This window comes from Budorcas taxicolor, chromosome 1 (assembly GCF_023091745.1).
Source record: "Budorcas taxicolor isolate Tak-1 chromosome 1, Takin1.1, whole genome shotgun sequence".
Classification (NCBI taxonomy): domain Eukaryota; kingdom Metazoa; phylum Chordata; class Mammalia; order Artiodactyla; family Bovidae; genus Budorcas; species Budorcas taxicolor.
This window is the reverse complement of record NC_068910.1, coordinates 41,319,930-41,336,629: the sequence shown is the minus strand read 5'-3', so window position 1 is coordinate 41,336,629 and position 16,700 is coordinate 41,319,930. Positions and strand designations below refer to the sequence as shown.

The 16,700-nt window shown below is 39.9% G+C and overlaps 1 protein-coding gene across 1 annotated transcript in view; it reads right to left on the bottom strand.

Annotated features, from left to right (window-relative positions):
• Positions 1-16,700, bottom strand: part of GRM7 (glutamate metabotropic receptor 7) — an 884,992-nt gene that overhangs the window by 595,743 nt on the left and 272,549 nt on the right. The window contains exon 2 of the mRNA XM_052637554.1: positions 5,351-5,567. Coding sequence (XP_052493514.1) covers positions 5,351-5,567 — 217 coding nt within the window. The remainder of the gene's footprint in view (positions 1-5,350; positions 5,568-16,700) is intronic.

The window sequence follows — 16,700 nt, the reverse complement described above, 5'->3', positions numbered from 1 at the left end:
ACAAATCAAATGTTTATATATTCTCAAAATTATATACCATAAGGTTTCCCTCTACATGCCATTTTACCCTCAATAAAGGCAAATGGAAACAACGGTTCGTCCTTTCCTCTTTCCTTAGCAAATATTTACTGAATGATTTCTATATGCCAAAAATTAGGCTAGATGATGGAGAAGGCAATGGTACCCCACTCCAGTACTCTTGCCTGAAAAATCCATAGACAGAGGAGCCTGGTAGGCTGCAGTCCATGGGGTCGCTAAGAGTCCGACACGACTGAGCGACTTCACTCTCACTTTTCACTTTCATAAATTGGAGAAGGAAATGGCAACCCACTCCAGTGGTCTTGCCTGGAGAATCCCAGGGATGGGGGAACCTGGTGGACTGCTGTCTATGGGGTTGCAGAGAGTTGGACACGACTGAAACGACTTAGCAGCAGCAGCAGGCTAGATGATACGGATCCGAGGCAAAGCCCTTGACCTCATAGAGGTTATAGTCAGGTGGGGAGGATCAACAACACAGCCAATGAAAGAAAGCATTGCATCTGTGAGGGAGGGAAGAGCAAAGGATTCTCTAATGAGAACGAAACTGTACAATGAACAAATCCAACTTGTTCCTGAAGTAAAAAAAAAAAAAAAAAAAAAAAACTGAAGGCTGAATAATAGTTACTAATAGGCAGCCAAATCTTCATCTAGCTATTCTAGGTAAAACTATTCTAGGTCAAGAGAAAGTACTAAATTAAAAAGTCTAGAGTTTAGCTAATAATTATAAGACCAGCTGAAATATGTAATTAAGCGATTAGCATGAAATACCACAGGATAGTTCAAATATTGTTTCTGGTTTTGAGAAGTTGATATGTCTCCTGACACCATGGCAGTGATGAAGCATGACTATTTCTGTCACGTTATGAAGCAGTGGTCATGAGATTCCTCTGAAAATTGTGACAAACTAGAGTAGTTATACGTGATGTCCTTACTTTCATAATCCTTGACCCAAATTTGGTTCAAAAGCTCTGGACTATATTAGTGCCTTACACGATCATAAGCACTGCTTTTGACCCTCACTTAGAAAAGAAGTCTTTATGTCTAATTCATATTACTTATTTTATTATGCTGACCTGAATTTCAAAAGCACACTGGGAGTGAATAGGCTCTCATTCTGTGTGATATTAAGCAATAAATTGCTTTTGTTGATATTGCATGTGCAGCCATTCAAATAAACAGGGCAATTTATGCAAATATAACTGTTTTACAAAAATCTCATCATCTGAGAAAATCATGTTACAGTCCTCTCTGAAAGTTCAACAAAGAGCAGCATCCATGCATATTTAAATATCCCATGACTATACATGAGAGGACAATTATTAAGGTCTTCCCTGGCAGCTTCAGTCGTGTCCGACTCTTTGTGACCACATGAATCGCAGCATGCCAGGCCTCCCTGTCCATCACCAACTCCTGGAATTCACTGAAACTCATGTCCATTGAGTCAGTGATGCCATCCAGCCATCTCATCCTCTGTCATCCCCTTTTCCTCCTGCCCACAATCCCTCCCAGAATCAGAGTCTTTTCCAATGAGTCAACTCTTCACATGAGGTGGCCAAAGTACTGGAGTTTCAGCTTTAGCATCATTCCTTCCAAAGAACACCCATGGCTGATCTCCTTTAGAATGGACTGGTTGGATCTCCTTGCAGTGCAAGGGACTCTCAAGAGTCTTCTCTGGCAGCTTAGAGAAGCTGTATATAAACTTTATGTCCCAGACAAATTAGATGGCCCCTTATTGAAGGACAGCTTTCTTTTCTGACATCACTGTCTTGAATTGTTCCATCAGTCTAACAAAGGAGCACACACCCGATGTTCTACGCCTACATGTATGGTGAAGATCCTTTAGGATCCAGTTTCATAAGTAGCCTTTGCTTAAAGACTTAAGCCTAAAGTTTGGAACTGAAACACTTTAAAAGAGTGCAACTTTTACAGACATTTATAAAGAAGAATCACAATATTCAAACAGTTTTAAAGAATGGAAGTAACTCCTGGGAACCTTTCAGCAGATCACAGAAACATTATCCTTGAGCTTATGCTTGCTCTCTCCACTTACCCTCACATACACACAAATACACATACCTACCACATGAATAGGTCAACCCGAATAGCTCACTTCCTTTTCTTGGTATGCTTCTTATACAATGAAAGCATGTTAGTAAGAATAGCAACTCAGCTGCATTTTACACACACACATACATACATAACCTTTGAGTTATGACTAAAGGCAAGTATTATCACTCCAGTTATTTTCTTTCCAAACTCAAGCAATAACTTCAATAACTTCGCTGATTTATAAGAAACTAGTGCAGAACACTAATAATTAAGCATCATTGTGTGTTGTATCTCCCAAACAGGATTTAATTTATCTTATTCTTATTAATCTCATTCTCTACAAAAGGAATCTGAGACTTGGAAAGTTCAATTACGTGTCAAACATTACACAGAATACAAGTGATGGAAACCAGTATCCAAACCCACGTCTTTACGATACCTTTGCATCAGTTTATCATTAGAGGCGGCATGCCACACTACCTCTCCTTACATGCACCGTGACTTGTGTCTCTCTAGAGGATCAAGTTCTAGAGCTAGCACAGAAAGAAAGTAAACACTGAAAATTACCCTTGAAAGTTTCCTAAAATTCCCTAACAATGTACACTTTCCTGAAATTTCAATAGGGCAAATTTTTATAATCCTTTTTCTTTTACTCTGAATTAGAATATATTGTTGTTCCTCTGAATGTCAGAGAAGGTAGCTGGAGTCTTCTTATAAGTCGTGGAAAATGAATATTTACCTCTATACACTGGAATCACCACTGCTCACAAATATGAGCAGCCCAAAGTGACATCCACCTAAGAAATGATGGAATCATGCTTCCCATCTCAAGTTTTTTCCTAAGAAACACACATACTGAATGAGCAGACTTATCACACACCACTTCAATTATAAGTTTCCCTCCTCTTATTTCCTCCTTTCTTGGGGAGAGAGAAGGGAGTTGAATGCTGGGGGTCTGTTAAGCACACAAATGAATTTACTTAAATTCATTGTACATATGGTATGGTTCAAGTGAAATTTAATATAAATGCATGTCAACTATCATAATGAAGAAGAACTTATTGCAAGACATTACCTGCACTCACAGTGTTTTCTGGCATTTCTGCAGCTGGCTTTTTAGTTACCCTCATAACCAAATTCAAAGGCTTTCAGATTGAAGGGTTTTATCCCAAATGGCTGCCAATAATTTTATTCTGAGCTGGGTCATTTCAATGTATGATTAGCTAAAATTATAAGCTGGGGAGTTCAGGTCATATTACAAGGTTGTTTCCTTTTTGAAGAGTCATATACAGCAGACTTCGTGTATGTAAAGTTTTCACCAAGTGACAGCAGGTATAAACAACCATTGGAAACTCAGCACTGACCTGTCTATAGAATATAGACTTTTATAAAGGCCAACATTTTTCTTGATCCTGTCCTTTACTAAACAATCAACATGATTTTGGCCTTTTGAACACTGCACATTCTGTAACAAAGTAGGTACTACCCTTTGCTTTGTCCAGTACAAAGTTCAGTATTAAATTTGAGATTCACCTGTGGAAATTCTGTAGAACAAGATGGTATCTGAACTTTATTTCTGAGCTTTATCTTACTATTTTACCCATATTTTCTCTTCATTTTATTCTACCTATTGGTTATTACGCCCATATTTTAGACATGTCTGTAAGTCAGCCTCTAACACTATTTTTGTTAAAGCAGAAGTCAAAGAAACAAAGAAAGAAGTAAATGCATAGTTATCAAAAAGTGATTAGGCTGTTCTCTAAAGATTCATGAATTCAGCTGTTAATGGGTCTTATAAATCACAGCATGGAAGACACAAGTCCAGAGTTAAGACTTATCTCTTAATCAGAAAGTTTCTCACTGAATCACTCCACAAATGTTTCCCTTACAAACAGCGTAGCTGGATGTACAGCAGTGACTCAGAAAGACACGTTTAGAGTCTATGGGGCAGGATAGAAAATGACAGCAACAACAAATTATGCTAACCAGTGATAACTAGTGTGGGAGAGGTCACTAGAAACACAAGACCAAGCTGACAGAATCCAGAAGGTTCTGTATGCATGTGCATATGAACCTAGAAATGGCATTAGGGATGAATCCTGTAAATCATTAGGAGCTATGCAGTCAAAATTGCTAAGAGTGACAGGATTTCAGCCAGAAGGAAGAGCATAAGAATAACCCAGCCCTCCAGTGACATTTTCAAATGAGACATAATGATAGGGCTCTGAGTAAGAAGCACAAGATTCATGAAGCAGTCATGGCTCCCTTCTTTCAGCAGCCATGTACAGACACACCATCCATATGCTGGGGCATCATATGTCTGAGGACATCTATAGACGGAAAGTCAAATGCTCCAAGCCATGTCTTCAGGATTTATGGCATCCAGCCTCATGAGAAGAACCTCTGTTTCTATTGCTCTGTTTGTTTGTTGGTCTAACAGTTAGTTAACTATTCTGATCAATGACACTTTGGATAATATCCTTACCACCAAAACCGAGGACCAGACTTTAGCCTAAAAACTTTTTAGGAATATCAAAGCATGAAAATTTTCAAAAAAAAATCTATATTTACTAGATTCAACATTTCCATACGGGGAACCCAGCATATGCATTGTCACGATTCTTAAGTTTGAAGATTATGCCTCATTTTTACAAAATCTGTCAAACATTTGAACCCATTACCTTCCATTTTGAGTTTACTAGGCAAACATAAAAGAACCTTCTCCAAATGCTTTCTAGTAGAACTGTCTCAAAAAAATCTAGTTTCAAAGGATATGTAAGTACACTCTACTGCCTGAATAATTCACTTCATTTGTTTTGGCCAAGTCATTCAGAGCCCTCACCATCACTCACCTTCAAAACACAGTGTGGCTGTAGTTGGGTTTTCATAATTTAAGCAATTCTCTTCATTTTGGAGAGGGGCAAAGAGGAAGGACACATGAAGAGACATATTCAGCCACATTTGCTTATTTTATAATCCACACTACCAGCTATTGCACAGAAGTCAGACAGCAATTTTAGTACCTATTATTTTCTCTTTACTTCTTCCACTTTTAAGGGATTTTGGTTTCGCAGCTTTGAAAATATTATCTTCCAAATCACAACGTGCTATAAATGAGGACTCTGAAGATTCACTTCACAGGCAGTGGGGAAGTGAAGGTAGGAACAGGGTTATGGTCAATAGTGTTCACTAATGACTGAAAAAAGCCTAAAGCCACAGACATTTAAAGAGGGTCATCTTGATCACTGTGATCTCATCCTACCTGCCTCTTTGGATATCTGGGTGAAGGATTCCACACCTTTCTCTCCGTAACTTCCTTCCGATGCGAGAGTAGACACGTAATTCCAACCCAGGGCTTTTACGATGTCTACCATGGCCTGGGCTTGAAAGGAATCGGGAGGGACCACACGAGAGAAGAAGTCATAGCGCCGATCATCACTTAACTCGGGTGCCGTTGATGCATAACTAATCTGGGGGATCTGAAAAGACAAGAAAGCACTACGTGAGGGCACCATCAAGATGGGAGAGATTCATTTGTACTTATGACAATTTACTTAAAATACAGGTCTTGAGCTCCAAAGAGGATGTGTGTTTGCCAAACACTGCATGAACGTGTAAACCACCTAAATGCAACCAAATGCATCTATTTTTGTGTTGTGACCTTTTTTTTTTTTTTTTCCTCCTCTTGGAGAAAGGAATGGGAATGGAGTGGGAATTACTTACATCATGGTGGTTAGGAGAAAAAATATATATAACCATTCTAACATTGTGAATAATGCTTTAGTTACTATACTCTAATACAAACAAAACACAGGATGGCCTATGTGGTATATAAGGGTTGAATTATTTGACACATCTTGAGAATGTGGATGTAATTAGCTATCTAACATTGACTGAGTGCTGATCACCTGTGAGGAGATGCCTAAGCAAGCTGCATGCATTATTTATTTTCCATAAGAACATTATGAAGCAGATCACTAACACCTGAAGACCAAGGCAAGAGGGCTCCCTGCCCCACCATCACTTCAGTGGCTTATGCACTTTGGAAGGCCTTTCTCAAAATTTTCTTAGCTTCCATTTGGATGCTGAGAGAGGCTGACTGTCTTGATTAAATGACAGTGACCTCTGATTCCTACTTTTTTCCCTTTGCAGAATTATCTGACCCTCAGCTTTACATGTGATTAACCAAATGCCTCAAGAATTCTAGAACTTGTGTCTATATGGGTCATCCTATACCAAGACCCTGGTTCCAAGAGTGCAGTCTACTGAACAGAATACTCCTCTCGGCTGGCAAAGTATTTATGTCCCAGGATCATGTGAGATTGCAATACCTGAGTAGTCCTGATATAGTGAACTTAGTTAAGGCCAATTATGCATATAGAAAGAAGCCTAGGGGAAAAAAAAAATGTTTACCTGGGATCACAAATATACTAGGGAAAGACCCGAAGCAGCCATAGATGAGGAACATAGCTTCGGGTCTAACTCCAGGATCTCTAGGCTAGTCGCTTTCACAATGCAATACACTGCAGTCCTTTCTCTTAACAGTAGCATGCGGTAGACCATGATAGGCACAGTTTACCTACCTGTAAGAATGACCCACTTCTACAAAACTCTAGTTGTAACTCTCCTAGGATTTATCCCCGGAGCAGGCAATGGCACCCCACTCCAGTCCTCTTGCCTGGAAAATCCCATGGACGGAGGAGCCTGGAGGGCTGCAGTCCATGGGGTCGCTAAGAGTCCGACACGACTGAGCGACTTCCCTTTCACTTTTCACTTTCATGCCTTGGAGAAGGAAATGGCAACCCACTCCAGTGTTCTTGCCTGGACAGTCCCAGGGGCGGGGGAGCCTGGTGGGCTGCCATCTATGGGGTCCAACAGAGTCGGACACAACTGAAGCGACTTAGCAGGTCTCCTGGTTCTAACAGTATTGCATGCCTGCTCAGTCACCAAGTCATGTCTGACTCTTTGAGACCCTATGGACTGTAGCCCTTCAGGCTCCTCTATCCAGGGATTTTCCAGGCAAGAATACTGGAGTGGGGTGCCATTTCCTATTCCAGGGGATCTTCACTACTCAGGGATTAAACCTGTGTCTCCTGCATCAGCAGGTGGATTTTTTACCACTGAGCCACCTGGGATGGTGCCTGCAGCCATGAAATTAGAAGACACTTACTCCTTGGAAGGAAAGTTATGACCAACCTCGACAGCATATTAAAAAGCAGAGACTTTACTTTGCCAACAAAGGTCCATCTAGTCAAAGCTATGGTTTTTCCAGTAGTCACATATGGATATTAGAGTTGGACCATAAAGAAAGCTGACTGCCAAAGATTTGCTGCTTTTTTTTTTTGTAATAATTTTTTCCCTTTATTTTAATTTACAATACTGTATTGGTTTTGCCATATATTGACATGAATCAACCACGGGTGTACATGCGTTCCCAAACATGAACCCCCCACCCACCTCCCTCCCCATAACGTCTCTCTGGGTCATCACCGTGCACCAGCCCCAAGCATGCTGTATCCTGCATCGGACATAGACTGGCGATTCGATTCTTACATGATAGTATACATGTTACAATGCCATTCTCCCAAATCATCCCACCCTCTCCCTCTCCCTCTGAGTCCAAAAGTCCGTTATACACATCTGTGTCTTTTTTGCTGTCCTGCATACAGGGTCGTCATTGCCATCTTTCTAAATTCCATATATATGTGTTAGTAGATTTGCTGCTTTTGAACTGTGGTGTTGGAGAAGACTCTTGAGAGTCCCTTGGACTGCAAGGAGGTCAAACCAGTCCATCATACAGGAGATCAGTCGTGAGTGTTCATTGGAAGGACCGATATTGAAGCTGAAACTCCAATACTTTGGCCACATGATGCGAAGAACTGTCTCACTGGAAAACAGCCTAATGCTGGTAAACATTGGAGGTGTGAGGAGAAGGGGAAGACAGAGGATGAGATGATTGGTCGGCATCACCAACTCAATGGACATGAGTCTGGGTAAACTTCAGGAGTTGGTGATGGACAGGGAGACCTGGCATGCTGCAGTCCATGGGGCTGCGAAAAGTCAGACACGACTGAGCGACTGAACTGAACTGACCTGAACCGCCTGGGAACAGATGACCCACCATTTCCCATGCAGCCCGTCCCTGATGCAGTTCTGACTTATGACCACTAGGGGCAGGCTCTCCATTTCTGACTCAAAATCCAAAGCCAGCTTTCAGAAAGTCAGGCTTCCCTGGTGGCTCAGATGGTAAAGCGTCTGCCTGTAAATGGAGACCCGGGTTCGATTCCTGGGTCGGGAAGATCCCCTGGAGAAGGAAATGGCAATCCACTCCAGCACTCTTGCCTGGAAAATCCCATGGATGGAGGAGCCTGACAGGCTATAATCTATGGGGTCACAAAGAGTCGGACACGACTGAGCGACTTCACTTCACTTCACTCCAAGTCTCCTGATGGTCTTTATCTGAGTAATTTCCCAATTACAGGGGGAATGAAGGGCAAGGGAAAGAAAATGGGATTTTGTATTTAGAATATATGGAATAGAAGCCTGATGTTTCTGTTCACTTGTGTTTACTGGGTGAGTATTTCACTTCATTGAGTTGGTTACATTATTAATTAGAATAAGATTGCATTGGAATAACAAATGGGCATTACTTAGTGTGATTCCTGGAACAGTGTGGGCACTTAATACATGGGGTATCAACCATCAAAATAGAGAAAATCATGTGTTTTCTTAATATATTTACCCATTCTCTACATTTGACTTTCCATTTTCTCTGTGACACACTAGCAAAAGCATTTCACTTACTGTCCTAAAAAATGTTTACATATTCCTAGTATTATTGCTTTAGAAATAATATTTACTATTTATTTAAATCTTCATCATGTAGCAAGAGTATTCTAAAAGCTTAGAGAGGGATTTTGTTTTATTCATTTATTTTTGTTGAAATATATCTTATTTACAATATCATGTTAGTTTCATATGTGTGAAGTGAAAGTCACTCAGTTGTGTCTGACTCTTTGCAATCCCATGGACTATACAATCCATGGAATTCTCTGGGCCAGAATACTGGAGTGGGTAGCCTTTCCCTTCTCCAGGGGATCTTCCCAACCCAGGGATCAAATTCAGGTCTCCCGCATTGCAGATGGATTCTTTACAGCACAGTGGTTCAGATACACACACATACACACACACACACCTATGTGTGCATATATAGGGTTTCCCTGTTGGCTCAGACAGTAAAGAATCTGCCTGCAATACAGGAGACCTTGGTTCAATTCTTGGGTCAGAAAGATGCCCTGGAGAAGGTAATGGCAACCCATTCCATTATTCTTTCCTGGAGAAATCTATGAACAGAACAGAAGATCTTGGCAGGCTATAGTCCATGGGATATACACACATAAATATATTCCTTTTCAGATTCTTTTCCCTTATAAATTAACACAAAATATTGAGTATAGCTCCTTGTGCTATACAATAGGTCTCTGTTGGTTATCACTGAAAGTTCTATACACATCCCCTTATCTAACCATCAGTAAACATTCTTCATTATACTTTTTATACTGCACTAGGGCTTTCCTGGTGGCTCAGATGGTAAAGAATCTGCCTGCAATGCAGGAGATCTGGGTTTGATCCCTGGGTTAGGTTAGGAAGATCCCTTGCAGAAGGAAATGGCTACCCCCTCTAGTATTTTTGCCTGGAGAATCCTTTGGGACAGAGGAGACAGTCTATGGTGTTGCAAAGAGTCCAGTACGACTGAGTGATTAACACTTTCACTTCACGTGATACAATTATTAAGTCATTTTATGAAAGAGGAAATTGAACCCTAAAAATAGAATATAAGCTTGCTTCAGATCACAAAGTTGTAAGATAGAGCCATATTCAAACTTAACACAACCTAATGCAAACTTCTGAACTCTTAACTATGATACTTTGCTGAATTACTGCTACAACTTTTTAATAAAAAGCATAAAAGAAGAAAGAGTAGTATATTAATGGAGTGTAAGTCAAGTTTCATGCACAGCACTTACTCTAGAGCCACTGAAAATAATCTTACAGGTCACTCTTATGCTGCTGTTCAAACATTTCATTTAGGTATCTTATTAAAGTGTATACAGATATGCGAATAGATTGAGTATCCTATGTTTCATTCAGGGATTACAAATTTTAAGTGAAAAAAATATCAGCCGAATAAAGGTTTTGGGCAAAATTAAACGGAAGAAGGGAAGGAGCAAGAAATAAGAAGAGAAGAAGCCAAGCATGGCAGTACAATTCCATCAATTTCAACTTGGGGAAATGAAAAATTTTTGTCTGGTTGCACAGATGACTTCGTTGCCAAAAATCCCTTTCTACCTTTGAAGGAGGGCTAATAAAGATACATCCACCCTCTACTTAAATTTGCATTTATGTAGCTGCTGTAAAACATTGCAGCTGTGAAATGCCTCCAATGCAAATGCATTTTCTAAACTGCACCCCAAATTTTAGTGATGAAAATCCTAGTGTAGCAGATTTATTTCCTCACTACCCTTTGAAAATGGTTGCTGTCTGTGGTTTATCCCTTCCATTACAAATAACAAACACCTACTGGGTTAAGACTCACAGGGTTCCTTTACGATCACACACACACATCCTATATTCAGTTATACTTATTTGTATATTATACATATAAGATGCTAGAATAAGGAATGAATGAATAAACATATTTCATTTCTGAGAGAAACATATGGCCATATAAAGAAATTCCTGGCAGCAGTAAGAGATGAACAGTAAGAATGTATGTAACCTATGAAATATGCCATTACTTATCAACTGTTACCCTGTATATGTAATTACCTGTTTTCAAACAAATCTTCAAGCCTATAGAATGTTCGAAGTGCTTATAACTGGTAGCTGAAACTGACCAAATTCTTACTAGTCATCTTTAGTGATTAACTGACACACTCCACTTGGTACGATATACTTTCTTTTTTTACTATAGAAACTCTACCCAGTTGCCAGTCTCCTTTAGAAATGCAGAACTAATCTTTTGATGAAGACAATTTAGTATAATCACACTTCTGCTATATAAAAATAATCCCATCTCCCTTCGAGCTTTCCTTTCTCTAATTTAAAAACCAAAAACACTTTTCATCTTTATCATAGGACTACATTTTCATCTCATGGTTATCCTTTACTTTTAATAAAAATTTGTCCATCAAAAAAATGGTTTTATTAATGATGAGTGTCAAATCAGGTTAAAAACATCTCACGCCTCAAAGTTAGCATTCAAAAATCTATGTAGAAATCAACTTTCCTGACCCTTTTTAAACAGTGAAAACCAAACACTAAAAGAAATAAAACCCATAATCCTTCAAGTAAAATTTCTCCAGTTTGTATATTATTCTTAAAGGAGGAGAAGAAAGGCCCAATTCACTCTATTTAACTTTTGAAATATTTATCCACATTTAAGGATTTCTATGATGGCTTCCCTCATGGTTCACACAGTAGAGAATCCGTCCGCAATGCAGGAGACTGGGGTTCATTCCTTGGGTTGGGAAAATCCCATGGAGAAGGGACTGGCATCCCACTCAATATTCTTCCCTGGAGAATCCCCATGGACAGAGGAGCCTGGCAGGGTACAGTCCATGCAGTTGCAAAAAGTTGGACACGATTGAGTGACTAACACACACCAAGAATTTCTGTAAATCTAAGAGAAATAGGTTAAGGGAAAAACACTTTCAAGATAGTTAAAATGGATATGTAGATAACTTACATCTCCACACTGTAAAAAAACTTTCAGTTCATCAATATTTATATCTCACCAACACAAGTGATTGGACTGCAAGGAGATCCAACCAGTCTATCCTAAAGGAAATCAGTCCTGAATATTCATTGGAAGGACTGATGCTGAAACTGCAGCTCCAATACTTTGGCCACCTGATTTAAAGAACTGACTCATTGGAAAACACCCTGATGCTGGGAAAAACTGAAGGAAGGAGGAGAAGTGAACGACAGAGGATAAGATGGTTGGATGGCATCGCTGCCTCGATGGACATCAGTATGAGCAAGCTCCAGGAGTTGGTGAAGGACAGGGAGGCCTGGCATGCTGCAGTCTCTGTGGTCACAAAGAGTTGGACACAACTGAGCAACTGAACTGAACTGAACTGAAGGAATCTTCCAAAGTTAAATTCTAACCAATCAGTGGCACACACCAGTCACTAAGAGGCGCTAAAGGCTCCCTCCTAATCTCATATTTGCCTAGAAAGCAGGAGTCAACTGATGGGTTATTTTAGAGCACTAGTTTTCTTTGGTAACAAGTGTCACAACTTATTAAAATTATCTGTTGTTTGCATCTTTCCTGGAGTGCACTGGCCCCCGCGGAGGGTAAAGATCTTGTTCATCATTTTATCACTACTAGATACAGTGCACTGGGTATAGAATATGAACTTTATCATTATTTACTGAATGAAAGAGAAAGCCAGTAATGAATGGAATAATCCAGAGGGAACGGAGTCCTTCATGCATAGGGTTGGTACGGCCATAGGGACCCACAGAACTTGTGAGTGGTCCTTGCCTGCAAGCAGTGGCTTTCAGGGGCAAAGACAGTCACAGCAGCAAGCACTCTTCTTACTCTTTCTTTCTCCTGGCACATTTTCCCCTTGCATTCCCTTCTTCATCACTGGAAGGTAGGATATGCTGACACAGACATGGTTCAAAGATAAAGAGACCTAGGGAGTCACTTAGGAACTGTTCATTCTGGTGTGTTTTTTTTTTTTTTTTTCCTCCCTTATGGCTAAGACTAGACAACTCCAAGCAACATACACCACAGTACCCAGAGTCCAGGCTAACTCTGCAAGACAACCTTGCTATGAAGCACTTTCACTTTCCAAGTGTTGGCAAGATAGATTCCTTCTAAATTTAGTTTTATTTCATAATTACGCTAAAGGCAAAGGGATCTCATGGGCTTGGAAATACAATCCTGCATCTGTCATCTTAGTCTCAACATCTTAGTCTTATCATCTTAGTCTCAACATCTGTCAAAAACCCAAATCCAGATGTGGACCAGATTACAATAATATAAATACTTTAAAAATCCAAATTTTTCCTGCCACTATTCTGACACAAACTTGATTGCCATCAAAAAAGTAAATGCCTAAGTATTTATAAAAATGAAAGAACCATTTCATTTATACAGAAATAAATCAAAGATCTAAAATTGCTTTACACATTTTGAGCTTCTTCTTGTTTATGCTATAAGGGCAGTGCTTATAACAAAGTCAGTCACCTGGGAACTTCTTACTTTTGGAAAGGTAAATGAGGTTTATGGTTCCATGTTCCTGGGGAATTTGCATAGTAAAGAAAGGCAATCCAAAATGTACTAACACTTGTTCCAGAGGGCATTTTCCACAAAAATTGTAAAAGGCAATTTTTGGAAGTATCATGAACAATTAAGATAACGCTTCAGTGTACCTACTGAGATATTAATGAACTCCCAGTGGGGCACTATTAAATTCACAGTCGGCAGTAATGCTTGCCTAAGTTCTTATTAAGTTTTATTGATATGGATCCCCCCAAAAAGGAAAAAATGGTCAAATAATCCTTTCAGGTTCCTTCTTTGAAGCATCACTCTCCATGATTTATACGTATATCTTCCCTAGATAACACCTCTGCTCACATTAGGATGGGTGGGTTTCAATTCTGATTTTTGATAGTGTTTCTTTATTTCAAAGTACTGAGGAATGACTAATACTTTTGAATGCATTTAAAGTCTGGAATCTCACTCAACTTTAAATTACTCATGAGAGAGATTATCATCAAATATTACAGCTCTTTTTCCTTTGCCTTTTATTTCTTTAATTGCATGACACCAAATACCTTCAATATTCGGTAAGTGGTAGTAACCATCTTCTTGGAACCAAGTAATTTTATGCATATATTGCAAGGCAAATATGTCTATGCATAATTCAAAGAATGTTATTTTTATTATAGATTGATTACATATCTCTGTTTACCAGGCTTTTGGATGTGCAATACTTTACATATAGAATTCCATGGAATTCTGCAACACCTTACAATAGACATGTGCTTCCTAGGTGGCACAGTGGTAAAGAATCCACTGGCCAAGCAGGAGATGGGAGTTTGATCCCTGTGTTGGGAAGATCTTCTGGAGAAGAAAATGGCAACCCACTCCAGTATTCTTGCCTAGAGAATCCCATGAACAGAGGTGCCTGGCAGGCTACCGTCCAGGTCATCCAGTTCTGGTCTACCAGTTAGGGTCATAAGAGTCAGACATGACTTAGTGACTAAACAATATAAAAGATACACATATTACCACAAATAATGACTATTTTGCCTTCCACATCACTGAGTTCCTGTCGCTTACATAGAGACGATGGTACAGAAGGGTCCAAATGCTTTGTGTGACAAGAGCTGATCGACAAAAACATAGGATTCCTTTAGCTACATGGTCGACAGAGGGAATCACACGACATGATCAAGACCAAGGTGAATGGACAAGAGACATGCAGTATCGAAGCAAGGTCAGAATTAACAGACAAAAGAAACATTCTTACTAAAATGTCTGAGAGAAAATAATATAAGCTTGTGCTTAGTGATGACAATGAAGATGATTTTGCTGGGGGAGAGGAGGAAAGCCTTCACATCTCACAGGTGGCAAATGTTAGAAACAAGACTGGAGATAAAACTTGTCTCTCCCCACTTCTTTTCCAACACAGAAGATCAAGAGAAAACTAACTCCAGGGTGGTTTATAGCAGCCAAAACAGAAACACCTGGACCTGCCATCAGGTCAGACAAACTCTTCCGGATTATTTCTCTGTCCATAAAATGAAGTTAATCATATGGACCCAAGATGTACCGCAGGGAAAACATGAATTATTTCCAAATGAAAACAGTGCATATCACAGCCACATATACGGCTGTCTTGTCCAGTGCTACCTACTCAGACAGACGCTCTCTGTGTGTGAGGGGTTGCACGTGTGTCTCATGTGTGTGTGTATGTAGCATGTAAACAGGCTTTCTGAGGCCTTCAGTAGATTAGAGAAACACTTCCACCCATATTTCCATAACATAAAATGACAATGGACAAAGCAAAATTTCCCTCCCAACCTGGCACCACAGAAATCACTAGCATATATTTGAAGCAAAAAGAGAGAAGAAAAGGGCAGAAATAATTGTTACGACCTTTCAGGGTTCATACTAATCTTACATGTCTATGAAATATTTCTTTCTGTCCAGTATTCCTATACACAATCATATATTAAGAAACAAAAAGTTATCCATGTAAACACTTCTTTTAGCATTTCTTAATACATTAGAAATGATCGTAGGTCTTTATCAGGCTCTGAGGTTCAGATTCTCACACCTAGAGGTTTGGTTTCAAACCCAAAAGGCTGACTTTTTTTTAATTAATTATTTTAACTGGAGGGTAATTACTGTACATATTGTGATGGGCTTTGCCATACATCAACATGAATCAGCCAAGGGTGCGCATGTGTTCCCCCATCCTGAACCCCCCTCCCACATCCCTCCCTAGCTTATCCCTCTAGGTTGTCCCAGAGCATTGACTTTGGGTGCCCTGCTTCACACTTTCACTGGCCATCTATCTTACACATGGTAATGTACCTGCTTCAATGCTAAGCTCTCAAATCATCCCACCCTCGCCGTCTCCCACAGAGTCCAAAAGTCTGTTCATTACATCTGTGTCTCTTTTGCTGCCTTGCATATAGGATCATGGTTATTGTCTTTCTAACTTCTCTATATATGTGTTAATATACAGTATTTGTGTTTCTCTTCTGACTTACTTCACTCTGTATAATAGGCTGCACTTTCATCCACCTCATTAGAATTGACTCACATGCATTCCTCTTTATAGCTGAGTAATATTCTCTTGTATATATGTACCATAGTTTCCTTATCCATTCATCTCCCAATGGACATCTGGGTTGCTTCCATGTCCTAGCTATTTTAAGGTGTTTCTCCAGCAAATAAATGTCAAATCTCTACAGAGTGACATCTCTTGACCTTGGTACTACTGATGTCAGGGTCAGATAATTCATTGTGTGCTAGGAAGAAGGGCCATCATGTGCAGTGTAGGCTATTTAGAAGTAGCCTGACCTCTGTCCCCAGATAACAGTAGTGTATCTAGCAGTTTTCATAATCAGAAATGACTGCAGACAACAGGGTTCATACTATGTTATGTTCATACTAAGTTATGACCAACCTAGATAGTATATTCAAAAGCAGAGGCATTACTTTGCCGACTAAGGTCCGTCTAGTCAAGGCTATGGTTTTTCCTGTGGTCATGTATGGATGTGAGATTTGGACTGTGAAGAAGGCTGAGTGCCAAAGAATTGATGCTTTTGAACTGTGGTGTTGGAGAAGACTCTTGAGAGTCCCTTGGACTGCAAGGAGATCCAACCAGTCCATTCTGAAGGAGATCAGCCCTGGGATTTCTTTGGAAGGAATGATGCTAAAGCTGAAACTCCAGTACTTTGTCCACCTCATGTGAAGAGTTGACTCATGTGAAAAGACTCTGATGCTGGGAGGGATTGGGGGCAGGAGGAGAAGGGGACGACCAAGGATGAGATGGCTGGATGGCATCATGGACTCGATGGAC